At 47.4% G+C, this 19,205-nt stretch overlaps 1 protein-coding gene across 1 annotated transcript in view; it reads right to left on the bottom strand.

The window, feature by feature from the left end:
* Positions 1 to 10,436: 10,436 nt before the first annotated feature.
* Positions 10,437 to 19,205, bottom strand: part of IQCN (IQ motif containing N) — a 57,774-nt gene continuing 49,005 nt past the window's right edge. The window contains exon 3 of the mRNA XM_021008840.2: positions 10,437 to 17,610. Coding sequence (XP_020864499.1) covers positions 10,534 to 17,610 — 7,077 coding nt within the window. The 3' untranslated portion in view covers positions 10,437 to 10,533. The remainder of the gene's footprint in view (positions 17,611 to 19,205) is intronic.

The following is a 19,205-nucleotide window of genomic DNA, read 5'->3' as shown; positions in this document are numbered from 1 at the left end:
TGCTCCACCTAGCTGCCCTACTCATTTTACCAGGGGAAATGACTTGTCCCAGGTCATACAGGGAGTTAATGGCAGAGTGTGAATATGAACCCAGGGCCTCTATGCTCTAATGCCAGTCATTTTTTCTACCACTTCACAGAGTCTCTTAGTTCCAACCACAGTTTCTCCCTCTTCCTGCTTCAGTTCCGCTAATTCTCTAGGGCACCTTCCCCTTCCCCAGGAAGGCCCTGAGAGGAACACCCTTACACTCCTCGAGCCAGCTCAGGGAGCTTCACCATCTACTAGGGAAGACTTATGTATGCCTTCACCAATCATACATCTCTTCTCCCATAGAGATGCCCCAGGCCCTGTACAGCATCTCTAGGGATAATCCAGGCCCCTTAAATATCCAAGGACTACCCAAGTGCTTTGATGCCCTCTAAGGCAGACCCAGGCCCTTCATACCCTCTGGGGAGGTTACAAGGCTCCTTATAGCCTTTAAGGTACCTCATATACCCTAGAGGGATCATAGAGATCTCAGACCCCTTAGGGACATCCTGGGCCCCTTGTTTCTCCTAGGGACATCCTCTGGAGTTTCATGGGTCCTAAGGACTCTCAGGACTCTTAAAAGAGGCAGCTGCTCTGAAGTGGATAGAGAGGGATCTCGAAATCAGGAAGATGAGTTCAAGTTTGGCCTTAGATACTAGCTGAGTGATTGTGAGCAAGTCACTTAACCTCTGTCTGTCTCAATTTCCTCAATTGTAAACTGGGAACTTTATCAGCATCTGCCTCTCAGGTTGTTATGAAGATGAAATGAGAAAATATTTGTAAAAAGGGTTTAGCCTGAGGGGGTGGGGAACCTGCGGCCTCGAGGCCACGTGTGGCCTTCTAGGTCCTCAAGTGCAGCCCTTGGACCGAATCCAAACTGCAGGTAAGGAAACTGAGGTGGAGAGAAGTTAAGTGACTTATCCAGGGTCACACAGTTAGTAAGTATCTGCAGCAGGATTTGAACTCAGCTCTCCTTGACTTTGAGGTCAAGAAGCTAGTGCTCTACCCACCATACAAATTGGTTTCAGGGGTCCAGGGCTCGAGGCCACAGGTTCCCCACCCCTGCCCTAGGATATCCTGTATCCCTCATAAACCCTAAGGGTGGCTTCCAGTCCCTGGGCAGGCCCATTATGTCCCTTAGAGATGGCTCCGGCCCCTTATACTCTTAGGTTATTCACTGTACCCTGGGGAGGCCATGGGCTTCTCATAACCCCAGGGATAGCCCTGGTAGCCTGTGCCTTTTAGGAAAGCCCTCTGTTGTCCTCATCCCAGTGAGACATCTTTGGGGCCCAGTATCCTTAGTAAGGTCACACACTTAAGGGTCATCCTGGCTTCCCTTTGCACATTCTAGGGAGCCCTGGACCCCTGAAACCAATTTGCATGGTGGGTAGAGCACTAGCCTCTTGACCTCAAAGTCAAGGAGAGCTGAGTTCAAATCCTGCTGCAGACACTTACTAACTGTGTGACCCTGGATAAGTCACTTAACTTCTCTCCACCTCAGTTTCCTTACCTGCAAAAAGTACATAATAGCACCTATCTCATAAGGTTGTTGTGAGGATCAAATGAGACAATATATGTAAGGTGTTTTGCAAGGCTAGAACTCACTATAAATGTCAGCTGTTATTGCTATTATTATTAGAATTTTCCAGTACCTTGTACTGCTCAGGGCCTCTCACAGCTGCAGGGGCTCCTAGGGATGGCCCATGTCACTTCCGTTCTCCAGGGCCTGTGGGAGCCTTCTAGGGATGTCCTTTGCCCTCTGTAATCGAAAGGATTGTACTGCCGCAGATTCAATTTAGGTTCGGATCTCAAGATATAATGACGTGTACTCAGGATAAACTTAACAAATAATCACATTTATTTACAATGATTAATAATGATAAAAAACCACACGAGCAATAAAGATAAGAATAACATTCAATGCAATAAGTAATAATCAACATAAAGGAAAGTAGGAATGAGAAAAGAAAGGATACACACTCACTGACCAGGCGAGCTCAAATACCTAATAGACTGGGGAGACAAGAACGACCAAAAGGTCTGGTCGGGGAGGCAACGGGGAGCGTCCTACCCTGGAACACAACGAAGCCCATGCACACGGTCCACCTCCAGCAAAGAGTCCGTGTCCCTATCTCTGCAAAGTCTCCAAAATCTCCCTTTCCAATGACCCTTTTTATATCCATGTAAACCAGGGAAAAACAATCTTGATATTTTGTTTTGTGTATGTCACCCACGTCCTCTAGGTACAGCCGTGGGTCCCTTATACCCAGAAGGATGGCCCGGACCCCTCCCACTCACTAAAGACAACCTCAGCATAGCTCCATCAGGCCCATTTCGCTCCCTAGAGACTCCCTAAGCCCCTGAGAATACTCTGGACCCCTTAGGGTATCCAAAGCAACCCCCCCCCAAGATAGCTCAGGCGCTTCATCTCTATAGGGATGTCCTCAAGAGGAATGGTCACAGATAAAGATAGGAGGTGTTGGGAATGTAAGAATCCTTGCTCTACCACCCACCCACATCTATCATTAGACAGTGATTCATTTGTTAGTCAGAAGGGATCTTAGAGTATTGAATTTCAAAACTGGGCAGGCCCCTAGCATACGAAATATGGAATGTCAGAGCTGGGAGAGGCCTTAGAATGTGGAACATTAAGGTAAAATGGAAAGTACTACCCCTAAATAAAGTTAGGAGAGACCTGAGTTCAAATAGAAGCTTTGCTAATTAATAGCTATATGAGCACAATCAAGCCAAGTGACTTGACTCTCTCAGACTCAATTTTCCCATGTGTAAAATGGGAATAATAACAATTGGCAACTCTCCAGGGTACAGGGCAGGTATTGTTTTGCACTGGTGAAGAGAGTCTTCTCACAGGATCTAGAAGGAAATAAAAGGCCTGGTCCAAAAATACTTACCCAATCTGTTATGGGAATATGGCTTGACAGGACTGGAAAGGACTTTAGAAATCCTTGACATCACTTGGCTCTCAAATGGAAGCCAGGATACGATTTGAAGGGAGCCGTAAAACCATGATACTGTGACCACGAGGAGTGGGTGGTCCACCAATTGGAAAGTGGAAAGATGGGTTGTAGCATCCTACCCTCCCCAGAATGCCCAATAAGAGGCTTGTCTCCAACATAACTCTACCATCCCCTTTGCCCATTGTGACTCAACTCTTCCTACCCTACCCCCTTGCCTCCCAGATGAAAATGAGGCTGTGGTAGGCCCCCCTCAGTGGATGGCTCAAAGGCAGCAGCTGGGTTGTGATTTGCGTTGCAGATGTCATTCCATTACCTTGTTCCCCAAATCCACCCCTTTTCGGACCCTTATCCCAGTCAAGATCACCACTATCCCTTCAGTCACCCAGGCTCACACAACCTCATGTCATCCTCCATCACTCCCCCTCACCCAACATAGCCAATCAATCATCAAAACTTGTAATTTTTACCTGCAAAGCCCTTCTTTTATCTGTCACCTTCTCTATACAGGCATACCTCAGAGATATTGTGGGTTCAGTTCCAGACCACCACAATAAATCAAACATCTCAATAAAATGAGTCACACAAATTTTTTGGTTTCCCAGTGCATGTGCACTGTACGTAGTCTGTTAAGTGGGCAATAGTATTATGTCTAAAAAAAGACCAATAAACATACCTTAATTAAAAATACTTTATTGCTAAAACGTGCGAACCATCATCTGAGCCTTTAGCGAGTTGTAAACCTTTTGCTGGGAGAGGGTCTTGCCTCCATGCTGCTGGCTGCTGGCTGAGTGGGGTGATGGTTACTGAAGGTGGGGTGGCAATTTCTTAAAATAAGACAACAATGAAGTTTGTGCATCTGTTGACTCCTCCTTTCATGAAAGATTTCTCTGTAGCAGATGACGCTGTTTGGTAGTATTTTAGCACAGTAGAACTTCTTTCAAAATTGGAATCTTAAACCCTGTCCCTGCTTTGTAATTTTTATGAATGTTTATTTATATTATTAATTATATAATGATATATAATTATAACTTAATAATTTTATGTAATATTATTCAATATTGCAGTGTTTCAGAGAACAGAGAGGTAGAGAAATGGGAAACAGTAGGTTGATGGAGCAGTTAGAACACACACATTTATCCATTAAGTTCACCATTTTATATGGGCATGGTTTGTGGTGCCCCAAAACAATTACAATAGTAACATCAAAGATCACTGATCACAGATCACCATGACAGAGATAATAATAATGAAAAAGTCTGAAATATTGTGAGAATTATCAAGACATGACACAGAGACACAAAGTAAGCAAATGCTGTTGGAAAAATGGAGCCCATAGACTTGCTCAATGCAGTATTGCCACAAACCTTCAATTTGTAAAAACCGAAAACAAAAACCAAACAAAAAACCCCACAATATCTGCAGAGCACAGTAAACATAAGTCTGTGCTATTCGCACAGCCACCAAGATGGTGGCTGTGTTAATCTCCTATCTGGACTACTGCAATAACCCCTGCCTCATTTCTCTTCACTCTGATCCATTCTCCACATAGCTGCCAAAATGATTCTCCTAAAGTATAAGTCTAGCTATGTCACTCACACACTCAATAAACTCTAATGGCTCCCTATTACCTCCATGAGCAAATATCATTTCGTCTTTTACCTCATCCTTTTTGTTTTCTATTTTTGTGTACAATGTACATAATTATCAGAATGGTAGTACATCTATAGGGCAGCTAGGTGTTGAAATAAACAGTGGCCTTGGATTTGGGAGGACCTGAGTTCAGATATGGCTATGTGACCCTGGACAAGCCACTTAATCCTGTTTGCCTCAGTTTCCTCATCTGTAAAATGAGCTGGAGAAGGAAGTAGCAAATCACTCCAGTATCTTTGTCAAGAAAACCACCAATGGGTTCATGAAGAATCAGACAAGACTGAAGAGCAAGAAGAGCATCTGTGTACCTTTTAAATAAATATGTACATATTAGTTGCATATGCTAAAAAAATTTTTGCTGATAGGGTGTCAAAAAAGTTTGGAGACGTGGCTAATATGGAAATGTTTTATGTGATTGCACATATATAACCCATATCAAATTGCTTACTGTCTTAGGGAGGGGGGAATTAAGAGAGAGAGGGAGAAAATTTGGAATTAAAAATTTTAAAACTTAATGTTAAAAATGATCTTTACATGTAATTGAAAAAAATAAAATACTATCAAAAAGTTTGGATATTGTTCATCTAAATCAATGCTAGTTCCCCCCCAAAAAAATTCTGCTCTATTTTATGCATATTTTTTGTATTTTTAGAATATTTTTTTACTGGCATGATTATACACACCATTTAATAAAAGAAAATTTTTGCTGTCTGCATTTCTTTTCTGGCTCTTATTCTTATTCTTTTCATTTCATGATTACTTCTGAAAATAATTTTGTGAGGTTTTGTGGTCTGCCCCCACCCCATGATCATTTAGCATTTCCTGGAATACCTCCAGTGAAATAGAGCTCACTACCTTTCCCGGCAGCCTATCTGGGGGATGGTTTTCATTGTTACAAAGTGTTTCCTTTCCTCAAGCATCAATCTGCCTCTTTGCTACTTCTAACCATTCTTCCAAGTCCTGTCCCTTGTGATAGCCCAGTAAATATCCTAAGACAACTAAAATACCTCCTTTAAATTTTCTGTTCTTCAGGCTAAACATCTTGGGTTCTTTCATCTGATCTTCATGTGACATGAGACATCCTGAGGTAGGTGGTGCCATAGCGCATAGAGCTCTGGGCCTGATGTCAGGAAGACCCAAGTTCAAATCTGGCCTCAGACACTTGCTCCCTGTGTGATCCTGGACAAACCATTTAACTTCTGTCTACCTCAGTCTCCTCAACTGTAAAATGGGGAAATAATAGCACCTACCTCCCAGGGATGTTGTGAGGATCAGATGAGATAATATTTGGAAAGCATTTGGTACAGTGTCTGGTACAGAGTAGGCTAGCCAGCCAGTCAACAGCCATTCCTGAAGAGCTTACCATGTACCAGGCACTTTTCTAAATGCTAAGAGTATAAATCCAAGCAAAAAGAAGGACGGTCCCCAGCTCCCTCAAGGAGCTTACATTCTTTTTTTTGGCAAGGCAGTTGGGGTTAAGTGACTTGCCCAGGGTCACACAACTAGTAAGTTTCAAGTGTCTGATGTAAGAAAGGAGCTTACATTCTCATGGAGAAGACAACACATAAAAGGAAAGCTGAGAAAGGAGAGGGGAGTTGGAGTGTAGGGCGGGGGAGGGGGTAAGATACTTGTTGGAGTGCGTGTGTGGGAGAGGAGGAGACATGATGCAGAAGTTCAGAGAATTTCAGCCTGCTAGGAAATATCGGCCTTAAATGGAGGTTCCAAGAGAAGCCCTACACTATCTAATAAGAGGGAAGGGCCCCAGAGCCAGAGGGTACTAATGAAGTGGGAGGGAAGGAGTTCCTGGAGCATGATGGAGTCCAGAGGAGTGGGCACTTAATAAATGAAGCAGGCACTTAGTAAATGCTCGTATCCTTTGGAAAACATGATCCCAAGAAATAAAAGCATTGCTCCATTTAGGGTCTGACCAAGCATAGAGAGGCCAATGGGAAATAGCCCCCTATAAGGGAAGGAGCATTGGCTCCAGAATCACAAGGCCCAGATTTAAATCCTACTTCCAATGCCCACTACTGGTATTTTCTTGGGCAAGGCTCTCTACAGCTATAGCTTTCAGCTTCCTTATCTGTAACATCTGGGAACTGGAGTTTCCTTTCTGTCCTAGAACTTAGACTCTTGTTTCTGAATACAATGCCTCTCTTTAACACGGACTAATATCGTATTGGCCACCATCTTGGCCTCATTATCATACTGGTGACTTCAGTTGGGCTTGGAGTACACTGAAGTACTCAGATCTTTTTCTGACAAATTGCCATCTAAGAGAAATTGATTTTTTTGAACCTAAGAGCACTTTTCATTTATTCCCATTCAAATTTGATCTTATTAGATTTAGGCTAGAATTCTAGCCTTCTGATATCTTTTTGGTATCCTGATTGTCATCTAACGCCCTAGCTATCCCTCCTAGTTTTGTGATATCTGCAAATTTGATGAGCATGTCATCTCAAAGTCACTGATAAAAAATATTAAACAGCCCAGGGGTAAATAGATCCCTGGGACATTCCACTGGAGACCATTAATGAATACTCTTTGATTTTGGCCATTCAGTCAGTCTTGAATCTAATCAAACTATTGCTAGGCCACATCTCGCCATCTTGTTCACAAGAATAGCATGAGAGAATTTGTGTATGTTTCTGATTTGAGAGCCTAATCTTTTTTTGTGAAAGGCTGTGTTTGTTCTGATATACCCCTTCCTCCTGCCCTTTTTTGAAATTGTCTATGCCTGGAAACTTTCATGCTAGAAACTTCTATGCCTCATGCAATCTCAATTATTGATAGCCCCCAGCTCATCGCTTCACAGGTGGGACGTGAAACAGCTGTAGCCAAGGAAGACTCTATTGCTCTCTTTAATCTAGGAGTGGGGAACCTGCAGCCTTGAGGCCACGTGTGGCCCTCTAGGTCCTCAAGTGTGGCCCTTTGAATGAATGCAAACTTCACAGAACAAATCCCACTGCCCCCTTTTTCTGTTGTTCTGTGAAGTTTGCATTCCGTCAAAGGGCCACACTTGAGGCCCCAGAGGGCCACATGTGGCTTCGAGGCTGCAGGTTCACTGCCTCTGCTCTAACCCCTCTCGATCCTGTCTGTATCCTGGAGGTACTCTGTGGTGTGGGATGGACCTAAGTGTTCCTGAACCAAAGTAGAAGGGGGAACAGGAGTCTTTATTGGATACAGATGGCACTGCATGCTAAACTCTTACCCCTGAGGCCATGTGCCTCTCTTAGGACTTCTTCTGTGGGGTATCAGTAAGATTAAAGAGGGAATTAGATTATTGTAGGGTTGCTATATTATTATACCTCTAAAGGCAATGAGTTTGTATCTATTTGTGTATGAATACAGAGAATGGGTCCTCCCCCCTTCCTTGTTCTTTATGTTGCTTCATGTCTTAATTAAATACTTTCTTACTATGAGATTTATATGTGCCATGTAAGGTCTGGTAATGGGGTGTAGTAGATAGGGGCTTAAACTGAGAATTGTATAGCTGGCCACCCAAAAGAGCCACATTGACCTTAGGGATAAGCAAGGGATTCCAGAATTACACAGGATTCCTGGTCCCCATGCCACATTTCTCTGACTTTTACTGGGTGATCTCTCACATTATAGTGATTCTGAAGACACAGCATCCTACCTTGTAGGACAAGCAGCTGCTTAAACATCCATGAATAGTGAACTGGGACTTGAGACCAGAGCTCTATCATTGGACCTGTGTTTCTGGTATAGAGGGCAGGCACCACCCCCAGGCAAGGGACTGACGATATGGCTACAGCCAGTTTTCCTGTTTTATGATGCACCTGTCCCTTTCCTGGGCAGTGCAGGAGGGAAGACAAGTGGCTGAGCCTCTTTTATTGTCCCTGTGCCTCTGCAAGAGGCAAAGAATGACTCAGTGCAATCTCAGCATTGGTCACCAGGGGACACTCTGAGCTCAGGCTACTAACCCTAGGCTTCATCTTCCCCCCTCCCAGCACAAATAAATTTGGGCTACCAGTTTGCACATATGTGTACATGCTGGGAAGCATTCTCTTCTTCCTCACATTACCCGTTTGGGTTCTATTCAACTTGGAAAAAAGTGGAAAGTCAGTTAAAGCCCTTTCTGGACTACCCCACGCCCAACTCCTGACTCACATTTGCCTTTGGGTTCCTTAGATGACTACTCCTCCAGGTGCAAAGTCCTCTGCGGCTCTGCAGTCCTAAAACTTAATGAGTTTACTACCTCCAACAGTCACAGAATGAGCACAACTCACCCAATCATTTACTGATATGGCAAACACAACAGGAGTGACAAAGCAGTGCTTTCATAAAAACTTCTCCCCAAAATACTTTCCGGTAGACAGGAACAGCCATAGGTAATACATGTGGCCAAGGCCTACCTCCACCTACCGCACAATTCCTAACTCTGATCCTACAGGATCCTAACGACCTCGTGCTGCTTCTCCCCGGATGCTGCACTTATGTTGGCCAAATCTCTCCCATCAGGTTCCCTAGGCTTATTTTTCTCCCTAGGCTCCTCACTCTGCAACAACCCTCTCCTGGGCAAGGTGCCCCCTCTGCAAGGATGTGCTGGGAAACGGTTAACAACCAGCTCTCCGGGGGACCATGTAAGTACAGCATGGTTTTAAAGAATGGCATATGATCTAGACCAGTGGTATCAAAGTCAAATAGGAATGGGGAAGGGGGAGAAGAATTGAACAGTACATAAGGATTCCTGCTGCAGGTCGTTGGTTTTGTTTTAAATATAGTATTACCCATCTTTTATCGTATTTTGTAAAGTATGAGCTTTGCTGTTGCATTTGACACCTCTGGTATGTTCAGTAGTGACCAATTTTTTCTTTTTCTTTTTTTTTGTGACTGATTCTTTTTTGTGACCCTATTTGGGGTTTTCTTGGAAGATTGGAGTGATGCATTTCCTTGTCCAGATAATTTTACAGATGATGAAACTGAGGCAAGCAGGGTGAAGTGATTTGCCCAGGGTCACACAGCTAGGAAGTGTCTGAGGCTGGGTTTGAACTCAGGTCTTCCTGAACTCTGGACACTATTCAGTGCACCACTAGCTCCCCTCCTCTGGTCTGGACAATCAACAAAATAATAAACCAAGCCCCAGTTTGTAAAGAGAGAGAACCACCTATTCCCTCCCCTTTCTGCACTTCCCAAGTGAAGGGAAATTAATTCCCCTAGCAGTGGAATCCTCTGCTCAGAGCCTTCCCTTCTATCAGCCACCAAACACTCCCAGTGTGGTTCAGTGAATACTTCATCACAGGAGTCAAGACTGGGAAGCTGTCTAGGTCTTCTCGCAGGCACCGTGGCTTGCCATTCAGCCCTGGAATCTTTGCTTCAATTCCTGGCACGTGCACCTTGTCACAGATGGGGTGACATTCACACCCCCACCTCTTTGCGTAGCTGGTCTATTGTCTCTTCATCGTGGGCCTCTCTGGAGTGGATGGGATGCCTCCTGACCTGGTCTCCCCTGGTTCCCCAAAGCAGGACAGTCTCTTGTTTTAAAGTGCTCACTCTCAGAGGGATCATTCATGAAATTTGGCTTTGTCCTCTTAATGTTCGCAATTTCTAGCACCCACTCCCTTGCATTTCTAGGAGCCAGCAGGCAATACCTGCTTGGAATTAGAGGGGTTTGTGCAGGAGGCACAAGCCTGTCTAAGCAGGTGCTATGCTGGGGCCCCAGTCCTAGTTAGCCACCAGGTTCTTCTAGTGACCCCTTTCATTTCCTCCCTCCTAACCCTATCCTAATAGCACAGCCAGACTAGGATCAAGGCATTGGAAGGCTTTATTAGGTCATCCCAAGAAAGACTCATCCTCCAGAGTCACCTCACCCCCAGTCCACCCCCAATCTGCAGGGTCGCGGTGGCTTGGCTCTCTAGCCTGGGGCCAAGGGAGGGCCCAAGAGCATTACTTTCTCAGTGAGATTTTTGCGGGTCATGTAGCCCCTCCAGAAAGCCTGGAGTCGCATGGTCGCTGCCTGTTGCTTGTTCAGGGCTTGCCGAGTCTGATGGCCCCTCCAGAGGGCCTGGATCAACACAGCTGCCTTGTGTAGACTGAGCGGCTGCCGAGATTGCCGGGTGGACGAAGAGCTCACCTTCCGTCCAGGCAGGCCCTCGTTGCCCAGGCCCTGGCCCAGGCCAAAGAACAGCCTGGTTTGGAATGTGCGCTGACAGAGATGACAGGTCCTCGTGCTGGGCTGCGTGAGCAGTCCCAGGCAGGCAGGGCCGTTTTCGACTTTCCTCCATAGGCTCTGACAGAGGACGCAGGGCTCTGGTTGGCAGGACTGGAAGCAGCGGTGGGGTGGGATCTGCTTGTCCGGGCTTCCCGGCTCAGGCAGTGGGTCCACTGGGAACCTCTGATTCATCAGCTTCTGACGCGTGCGGAAGCTTCTCCAGATCGCTTGGATCCTGGTAGCTGCTTTCGTTTGGCTGGCCAGAGACTTCCGAACCTGGAAGCCCCTCCATGCCGCCTTGATGATGGAGGCTGCTTGGTGCTGTACTTTCAGATTGCGACGGACTTTGTGGCCCCTGAAGGCGCCTTGGATCACGGAGGCTGCACATTGTCTGGCAGCTTCCGATATTTCTGGTTGCCAGCTACCGCCTTTCCGAGGGAGACGAGGGACTTCTTGCTCCAGACCTGAGCTCGTTTTTGCTTCCCTACCCCCAGACTCCTGCCGCACGGTACCCGGATTTACCTTTTGGGTCATGAGTCCCCAGAGGCCATTTGGGACGACCCCACTGGCACCAGATCTCTGATTAACAATTGGCACCACTCCGCCGGCCATAGACGCCCGTTGCACGCTTGTTGCTCCCGTGCTAGGTGTGCATTGCGAGGTCACCTGTTTGGTTACATAGCTGATGCTGGAGCTCTCCTGAATCAGGGCCAGTCTACCGGCAGGAGATCCCTGACACATCCTTGGGGGCATTCCACTAGCCATGAGCCCCTGGGGCACCCCACTCTCTGGGAACCTCTGGTAGATACTTGGTGTTACCCCGCTGGCTACGGATTCTTGACTTGGGGTTACTCTTGTTACCCCACTGGCCATGGATCCCTGATGCAGCCTTGAGATTCCCCCGCTGGCTATGTGTCCCTGACTCACACCTGGGACTGCTCTACTGGCCATGGGTCCATGATGTATGATTGGGGCTATCCCACCACCTGCAGGTCCCTGGTGTATACTAGGGGCTACGCCCCTGGTCACAGATCTCTGTCTTATAGCTGGGGCCAGCCCAGTGCTCAAGGATCCCTGATGTGCATTTGGGACCACCTCACTGGCCATGGGTTCTTGATATATGCTTGAGGCTATCTTATTGTCCTCTAGTCCCAAGTTCACATTTGGGGCCACTGCGAGGGTCATAGATCCCTGATGTCCTCTTAAGATGACTTCACTGGCCGTAGATTGTTGACCTGCACTTGGGGTTGACTTACTAGTCATAGGCCCCAAACTTACACTTGGAACTACCCTATTGGTCATAGAACCCGAACTCACAGTTTGGACTGGCCCAGTTGGCACAGATTCCTGATGAACATTTGGGGCTATCTCATAGGTCATAGATCTCACATTTGATTTGGGGACCACCCCACTACCCACAGATCCCTGATTCATTCCGAGGTCTTCCCCATTGGAAACAAATTTCTGGAACAGATTTGGAACCAACTGTCTAGATGCTAATTTCCAATGCGCTTGTGTGGACACTGGTTTGGGCATAGGTCTTTGACACACAGCTGGGGCCACTCCACCAGTTATATATCTTTGACTCACATTTGGAATGCCTTCACTGACCATAGATTCCTGAGGCAAACTTGGGGCTACCCCCCTGACCCTAGATACCTGAAGCACTCTGCTGACCGTAGATTCCTTATGCACATTGACTACAGTTACCTGAGGCACACTTGAGATCCCCTCACTGACTACAGATCCTTGTCGAATGGTGGGGGCTACCTTGCTGACCACAGATCCCCAGGGCACATTTAGGGCTACCTCATTGAATTTGGGTCCTTGGTGCATATTTGGGCCCATTTCAATGGCTCTAGCTGCCCTATGTCCGTTTGGAACTAGTTCATTGATCCCAGGTCCCAAGGATACCTTGGATATCACCTCATCGACTTCAGATTGCCAGTGCACATTTGGAGTTGGCACACTGACTCCAGATCCCTGATTTGCAGTCCCCTCCCTAACCACTGGTATCCTAAGTGAACTTGGAGTTACCTCCTGGGACAGATTCGGGCCCACTTTGTAGCTCATGAACTTCTGGGCTGCATGAGGTTCTACCTTTGTGGCCACAGAGCTCTGGTACAAACTTGGGTCTCCCCAACCAGCTCTAACTTCCTGGGCATCATTTTGCCCCTCACCACAGATTGAAGAGCCCGCAGGTAGACTTAGTGTCACACTTCTAGCCATGAATTCCTTGTGTAGATTGGTTAGAGACCTCCTGTGATTACTTGGGGTACTCTCAGTAGTCATAGACTTCTGATACATATTTGGGGGCATTTTGATGACCACTGAATCCCAGGGTATGCCTGAATCCATCCTGGAATTCATGGATCCCTGATATAGATTGTGGGCTACCCCACTGACTAGCTTTGAATTTACCTTATTGGTCGTGGAGCTCCAGGGCAGACTTCTGGTTAATCTATCAGAAGTTAAGTTTTGATGTGAACTCAGAATCCCAATTCCCATAGGTGACCGGGATGCACGCTGGCCTAAAGTATTGGCGGCCATCTCACTGATTGTGGATGCCTGGTTTAGGTCTGGGGACGTGCCACTGCTTATGGAGGCTGGATGTAGACCTGGAACCAGTCCACTAACCACAGATCCTTGTTGTAAAATTGGGGTCACCCCATGAGCCACAGATGTCTGGTGTAGCCTTGGCACCATGCCACTGACCGAAGACTGCTGGGATAGACTTGGGGCCACCCCACTGACCCCAGACATCTGGTACATATTTGGAGGTATAGCAGTGGTCATAGATCCGTTATAGAGACTTGAGGGTACCCCCGTGATTATAGATACCTTGGAGAGATTTGAGGGAACTCCACTAGCTACCAGGGCCTGATTTAGACTTGGAATTACCTGGTTTTCTACAGATCTCTGGAAGTTACTCCGGCCCAACCCCCTGGCCTCAGGGCCTTGATATATAGTTGAGATCTCACTGGCCACAGATGCCTGGTATAAACTTGGGTCTGTCCCATTGTCTGTAGGATCCTGAAATATACTTGGTACCACTCTGCTGCCTCCTGAGACCGGGCATAAGCTTTGAGCTACTCCTTTGACTTCAGATGGCTGATGCAAACTTGGAGTCACCTCCCTGACCACAGGCAGCTGATGCAAACTTAGAATTACCCCACTGGCCATGGGTTCCTGGTGTAAATCTGGCGTTATCCTGCTGGTCATGGATGGTTGTTGTAATCTTGGGGTCACCTCATCGACCACAGATGTCTGGTGTAGGCCTAGCTTGACTCCATTGGTCCCATTTTCCTGAGACAAATTTGGTATCTCCGCACTGGCCACAGGCGGCTTGTCCAGAGTAGAGACTGCCTCATAACCCACAGGGCCCTGCAACAGACTTTGGACAAGCCCACTGGCCACAGTCCCCTGAGGCAGATTTGGGGTCATTCCAGTGGCCATGGGCTCCCAGGGCAGAACTGAGCCCAGTCCGTTACACATGAATACTTGGTGGAGACTTGGTCCAGTTCCTGCATTGGCCTCAGAATCCTGATGAAGGCTGGGGGCCATCCCCCTGATAACTTTGGTCTCCACAGGTAGCAATGTCTCTTCGTGGGGGATTTTCTGCCAACTATTCTCCCTTGAGATGACAACTTTTGATGGGCTGGGGTCTGCTGAGAAGATGGTACTCTTTGCCTTTCTCACGTCTACCTGACTTATGGCTTGTGTGACCCCACCTCCTGCTTCCTTTAGGGGTGGGCTTGAAGCTGTTCCCACATCCAAAGGTCTTGCCATAGTTGCCAACACACCCTGGGATAAAATCTGGCTGAGGACAGTCCTCAGGTCCCCCTGAGAGAGGGCCCGGTTGAGTGCAGACCTTTCGTCTTTGGTCAGAGCCTTGTCCAGGGCTTCCCCCAGCCTCCCTTGGGACATGGCTTTGGCTACCTCTGCCAGCAGCTCCCCTGGGAACAGGGCTCTCCAAACGTTTGTCCCTAGAGCTCCACGAGACAGGGCCTTAATCAACATTGGCCCCAGCATCCCCTGAGGTAAGTTCCTGGCTGTGCCAGAGCCCAGCACTTCTTGGGACAAAGCACTTGTTAAAGCTGCCCTCACCTCTCCCTGACAGAAAGCCTTGGAAAGCGCAGTGCCCAGCTGTTCCTGAAGGGGCTTAGTCTTTCCCACCCTATTCTCTTCATTTGCCATCTCTGGAGCTGCCATTATCCCTCCCTGGTCTTGGAGAGCTTGAGCTTTGGTCATATCCATGTCTCTCCAGGACATAAAATTGGATATAAGTGGCCCTGTCTGTGCCTGCAATGATGTCTTTGTCCCTGTGGTCCCTTGTTGGACTTGCAATGAGGTTTGAGTCTCCAGATATGACTGAGGTGGACCCTGGATTATCTTCATCTTCAGATCACTCTGAGATGGGACTTGGGTTGCCTTAGCCTCCAAGTACTCATGGGATGGGACTTGGGTTGCCTTGACCTCCAGATGTGCCCAAGATGGTATCTTGGTCACTCTAGCTGTGGAATGTGTCTGGGAAGAGGACTCATTCACTCTAACTGTGGGTGATGCTGAGGATGGTGTCTTGGCCACTTCAGCTGTGGAATGTATCTGAGAAGAGGATTTACTCACCCTAGATGTGGAATATACCTGAGAAGGAGCCTTGGTCATCTCAGCCATTAGATGTGACTGGAATGGAGCCTTGTTGGTTCCAGACAACAGATGTTCCTCATGTGAGGCTTTGGCTGTTCCAGCTGTGGAGTGTGCCTGGGGGGGGGACTTGGTCCCTCCAGCTGCCAGATGTAACTGGGATGAGGTTTTGTCTGCTCTAGCTATGGGGTGTTCTTGGGTTGGGGCCTTGGCCACTCTTCTTGCCAGATTTTCCTTGTGTGAGACTTTGGTCACTCCAGCTGTGGGTTGTGCCTGATGTAGGATCTTGTTCACCACAGTTGCCAGATATGACTGGGATGAGGCCTTGGCTGTTCCAGTCATGGGTTGTGCCTGGTGTGGGGCTTTATGCACCGTGGCTGCCACATGTGGCTGTGACAAGGCTGTGGCTATTCTTTCTGCCTGGTGTGGGGCCTTGTTCGCCATGGCCACCACTTGTGGCTGTGACGAGGCCTTAGCTGTTCCAGCCGTGGGTTGTGCCTGGTGTCGGGTCTTGCTTGCCATGGCCACCACATGTGGTTGAGGTGAGGTCTTGGCTGTTCCAGCCGTGGGTTGTACCTGGTGTGGGGCCTTGTTCGTTTCGGCTGCCACTTGTGGTTGTAGTGAGGTCTTGGCTGTTTCAGCCGTGGGTTGTGTCTGGTGCGGGGCCTTGCTTGCCACGACCGCCACTTGTGGTTGTAGTGAGGTCTTGGCTGTTCCAGCCATGGGTTGTACCTGGTGTGGGGCCTTGTTCGTTTCGGCTGCCACTTGTGGTTGTAGTGAGGTCTTGGCTGTTTCAGCCGTGGGTTGTGTCTGGTGCGGGGCCTTGCTTGCCACGACCGCCACTTGTGGTTGTAGTGAGGTCTTGGCTGTTCCAGCCGTGGGTTGTGTCTGGTGCGGGGCCTTGCTTGCCACGACCGCCACTTGTGGTTGAGGTGAGGTCTTGGCTGTTCCAGCCGTGGGCTGTGCCTGCTGTGGGGTCTTGCTTGCCATGGCCACCACATGTGGTTGAGGTGAGGTCTTGGCTGTTCCAGCCGTGGGTTGTGCCTGGTGTGGGGCCTTGTTTGCCACGGCCACCACATCCAGCTGCAACGAGGCCTTGGCTGTTCCAGTGGCGGGATGTTCCTTGGTCACTCCAGCTGTGGAATGTGCCTGGGGTGGGGCTGTGGTCCCTTTAGCTGCCAGATTTGCATGGGATAGGACCTTGGTCGCATCAGTTAAGAACTGTGTCTGGGATGTGGTGTTGGCTACTTCAGCTACCAGATTTGCCTGAGTTGGGACCTTGGTCATTCTAGCTCTGTGTTCCTGTGGCAATCTGGCTGTGGGTTGTGCCTGGAACAAGGCCTTGGCCTCTCCAGGTATAGGATATATCTGAGAAGAGGTCTTGACCACTGTATCAGCAGGATATGTTTGGGATGGGACCTTGATCTCTCTATCATCGAAATGTATTTGAGATTTAGTGGTCTCAGATTTAGCCCCTAGCTGATCCTGAGACTGCGTCTCTAGATATGACTGGGAAAGTTGCTTCTGGGAGGAGACTTGTGTCTGTCTGTCCACGGTACTTTGCTCAGGGGTAGAGGTCCTTACTTTCTGCTGATGGAAATGTACCAGTGGTCTCCAAAGCTGCTTCTGGTCTTTACTAGTCTCAGTCACTGTCTCAGAAGTTATCGTATTCTGTGAACAAGACCCTTTGAAAACCTGGATCTGCTCCTGTGCCGTGCAGCCTGGCTCCCAAGCAGATTGTAGACTCTGGTGGACACCAAGCTGATGCCAGGCACTCTGAATGGCCTCTGCTGCCTTGCTTGCCTCTGACTCCATGGACAGCTTCTGTCGAAGATGGTGGCATCGCCAGGCTGACTGGATAACCATGGCTGCTTTGGTCAACATCATATCCATCTCATCTACTAGCACATTACTAAAAGGCTGAGTTTTGGGGTAATAACTTAGCATATAGGGCTGGAGATAGTAGGTGGGGATGTCATGGAAAATATCGTCATGCCGCAGCTGAATCTGGACAGCTTGAGCCTTTTGGTTTGATGGGGGCTTAGGAGGGCAAGAGTCTTGAGTGCAGCTTAGCCTTTGACCCTTGGATTGTCTTGACTCTTCTATATTCTTGGTAAATTGGGAAGTCAGCCTTGCCTAGAAGAATGTATAATAATAATCGTATGAAACGTTGGACATTTGTATCATGCCTTAGATTTCAGAGAAATTTATATGATTCATCTCATTTCATCTTGATAATCTCATGAAATTAGTTCTATAGGAATTACATCAGGGCATCTAGGTGGCGCAGTGGATAGAGCTCTGGCTTGGAGTCAGGAGGACCTGAGTTCAAATCCAGCCTCAGATACTTGACACTTACTAGCTGTGTGACCCTGGACAAGTCACTTAACCTCAATTGCCTCGCCAAAAAGCAAAAAAAAAAATTAAGTTGTTTTTCTTTTAACCTCTGTCTGACACTAAACTCATAGCCCTCTGTCACATAACAGGTGAGAGGTGGGATACCTGAGGCCTCGGGTGCAGCCTTTTGACTGAGTCCAGGTTTTACAGGACAAATCCTTTCTTTAAGGGGATTTATTCTGTGAAGTTTGGATTCAGTGGAAAGGCTGCACTTGAGAACCTGGAGGGCCACATGTGGCCTCGAAGCCACAGGTTCCCCACCCCTGTCATAGGTACTTAATAAATTCTCTTCAAATAGAATTGCGTTTGTCCCAGACAACTATCTGACTTAAGGTCAGAAATTCCCAAGGCTATCCTCTGGTTTAATGTGCATGTGAATTGGTCAAACAAACAGGTATGTGAAACCAGAACAAAAGGCATATGAAAAAGGCAAGGTAGTTGTTCTCTACCCACTGGATGCTAGTCTTCTTTCAATTATTAGGTATATCTGTTGGGGAAAAAACAAAAAGCCCAAACCCAAAAACCCATCCTCCAGCTTTGGTGGTATATTTTGGCCAATAGAAAATCTCAAATTCCCCACAGATACTGCCTCCTAGCTAAGTCAATACAAAAAATTCCTGGGTCCTGGTGCCTCACACTGTTCTGTCATGATTTGCCCTGGTTGTTGTTTTTCTCCTAGTTTCTGTATGCCTGCCTGTACTCATGACCACATTACTTTATTGATGACCTTCTACCTGCCTACACTCCCAACATTTCATATTCCTGGTTCTTGCAGGCAGATTCCTTCTATGTCCTGTGCTACTGCTGAAGGTCCCAATATTAACATATTTTAATGCAGCTTTTATCATGTTAGCTAATCTACACCAAAGGCTTCCTGTTTCTTGAAAGATCACAGAATTACAGAATGGAAAATGTTCTGTAGGTTAAACTTCAGAGCAATGAAAGGTATAGAAGGGTCCTTGGAACAGAATGTCAGAGCTAGGAGGAGCCTTAGATCATGGAATGTCAGAATTGGGGGGGATGCCCTTAGAACACAGAATTTCAGAACTGGGAGGGCCCTTAGGACAGAAAATGTCAGAGCTAGAAAGGCTCTTGGCAGAAAGGATGCCAGAGCTGGAAAGGACCTCAGACAGTTTTTAAAAATAAGTCATTGTAGGGGGCAGTTCAAAGCCTAGAGAGGTTTATGCCAGCCACTTATACACAATAGACAAGAATTTGAAACAAAATGGTTGACAGTATCTGAAAACAGTCCTCCTACCTAGGGGGTTTTGTTCCTCCCTTTCTCTTGTATGAGAAACAAAAGTAATCTTCAGGTTGAGAAAACTGGGGAGCCT

This window comes from Phascolarctos cinereus, unplaced genomic scaffold (assembly GCF_003287225.1).
Source record: "Phascolarctos cinereus isolate Bilbo 61053 unplaced genomic scaffold, phaCin_HiC Scaffold_4;HRSCAF=312, whole genome shotgun sequence".
Lineage (NCBI taxonomy): Eukaryota > Metazoa > Chordata > Mammalia > Diprotodontia > Phascolarctidae > Phascolarctos > Phascolarctos cinereus.
This window is presented reverse-complemented; position numbering and strand designations above follow the sequence as displayed.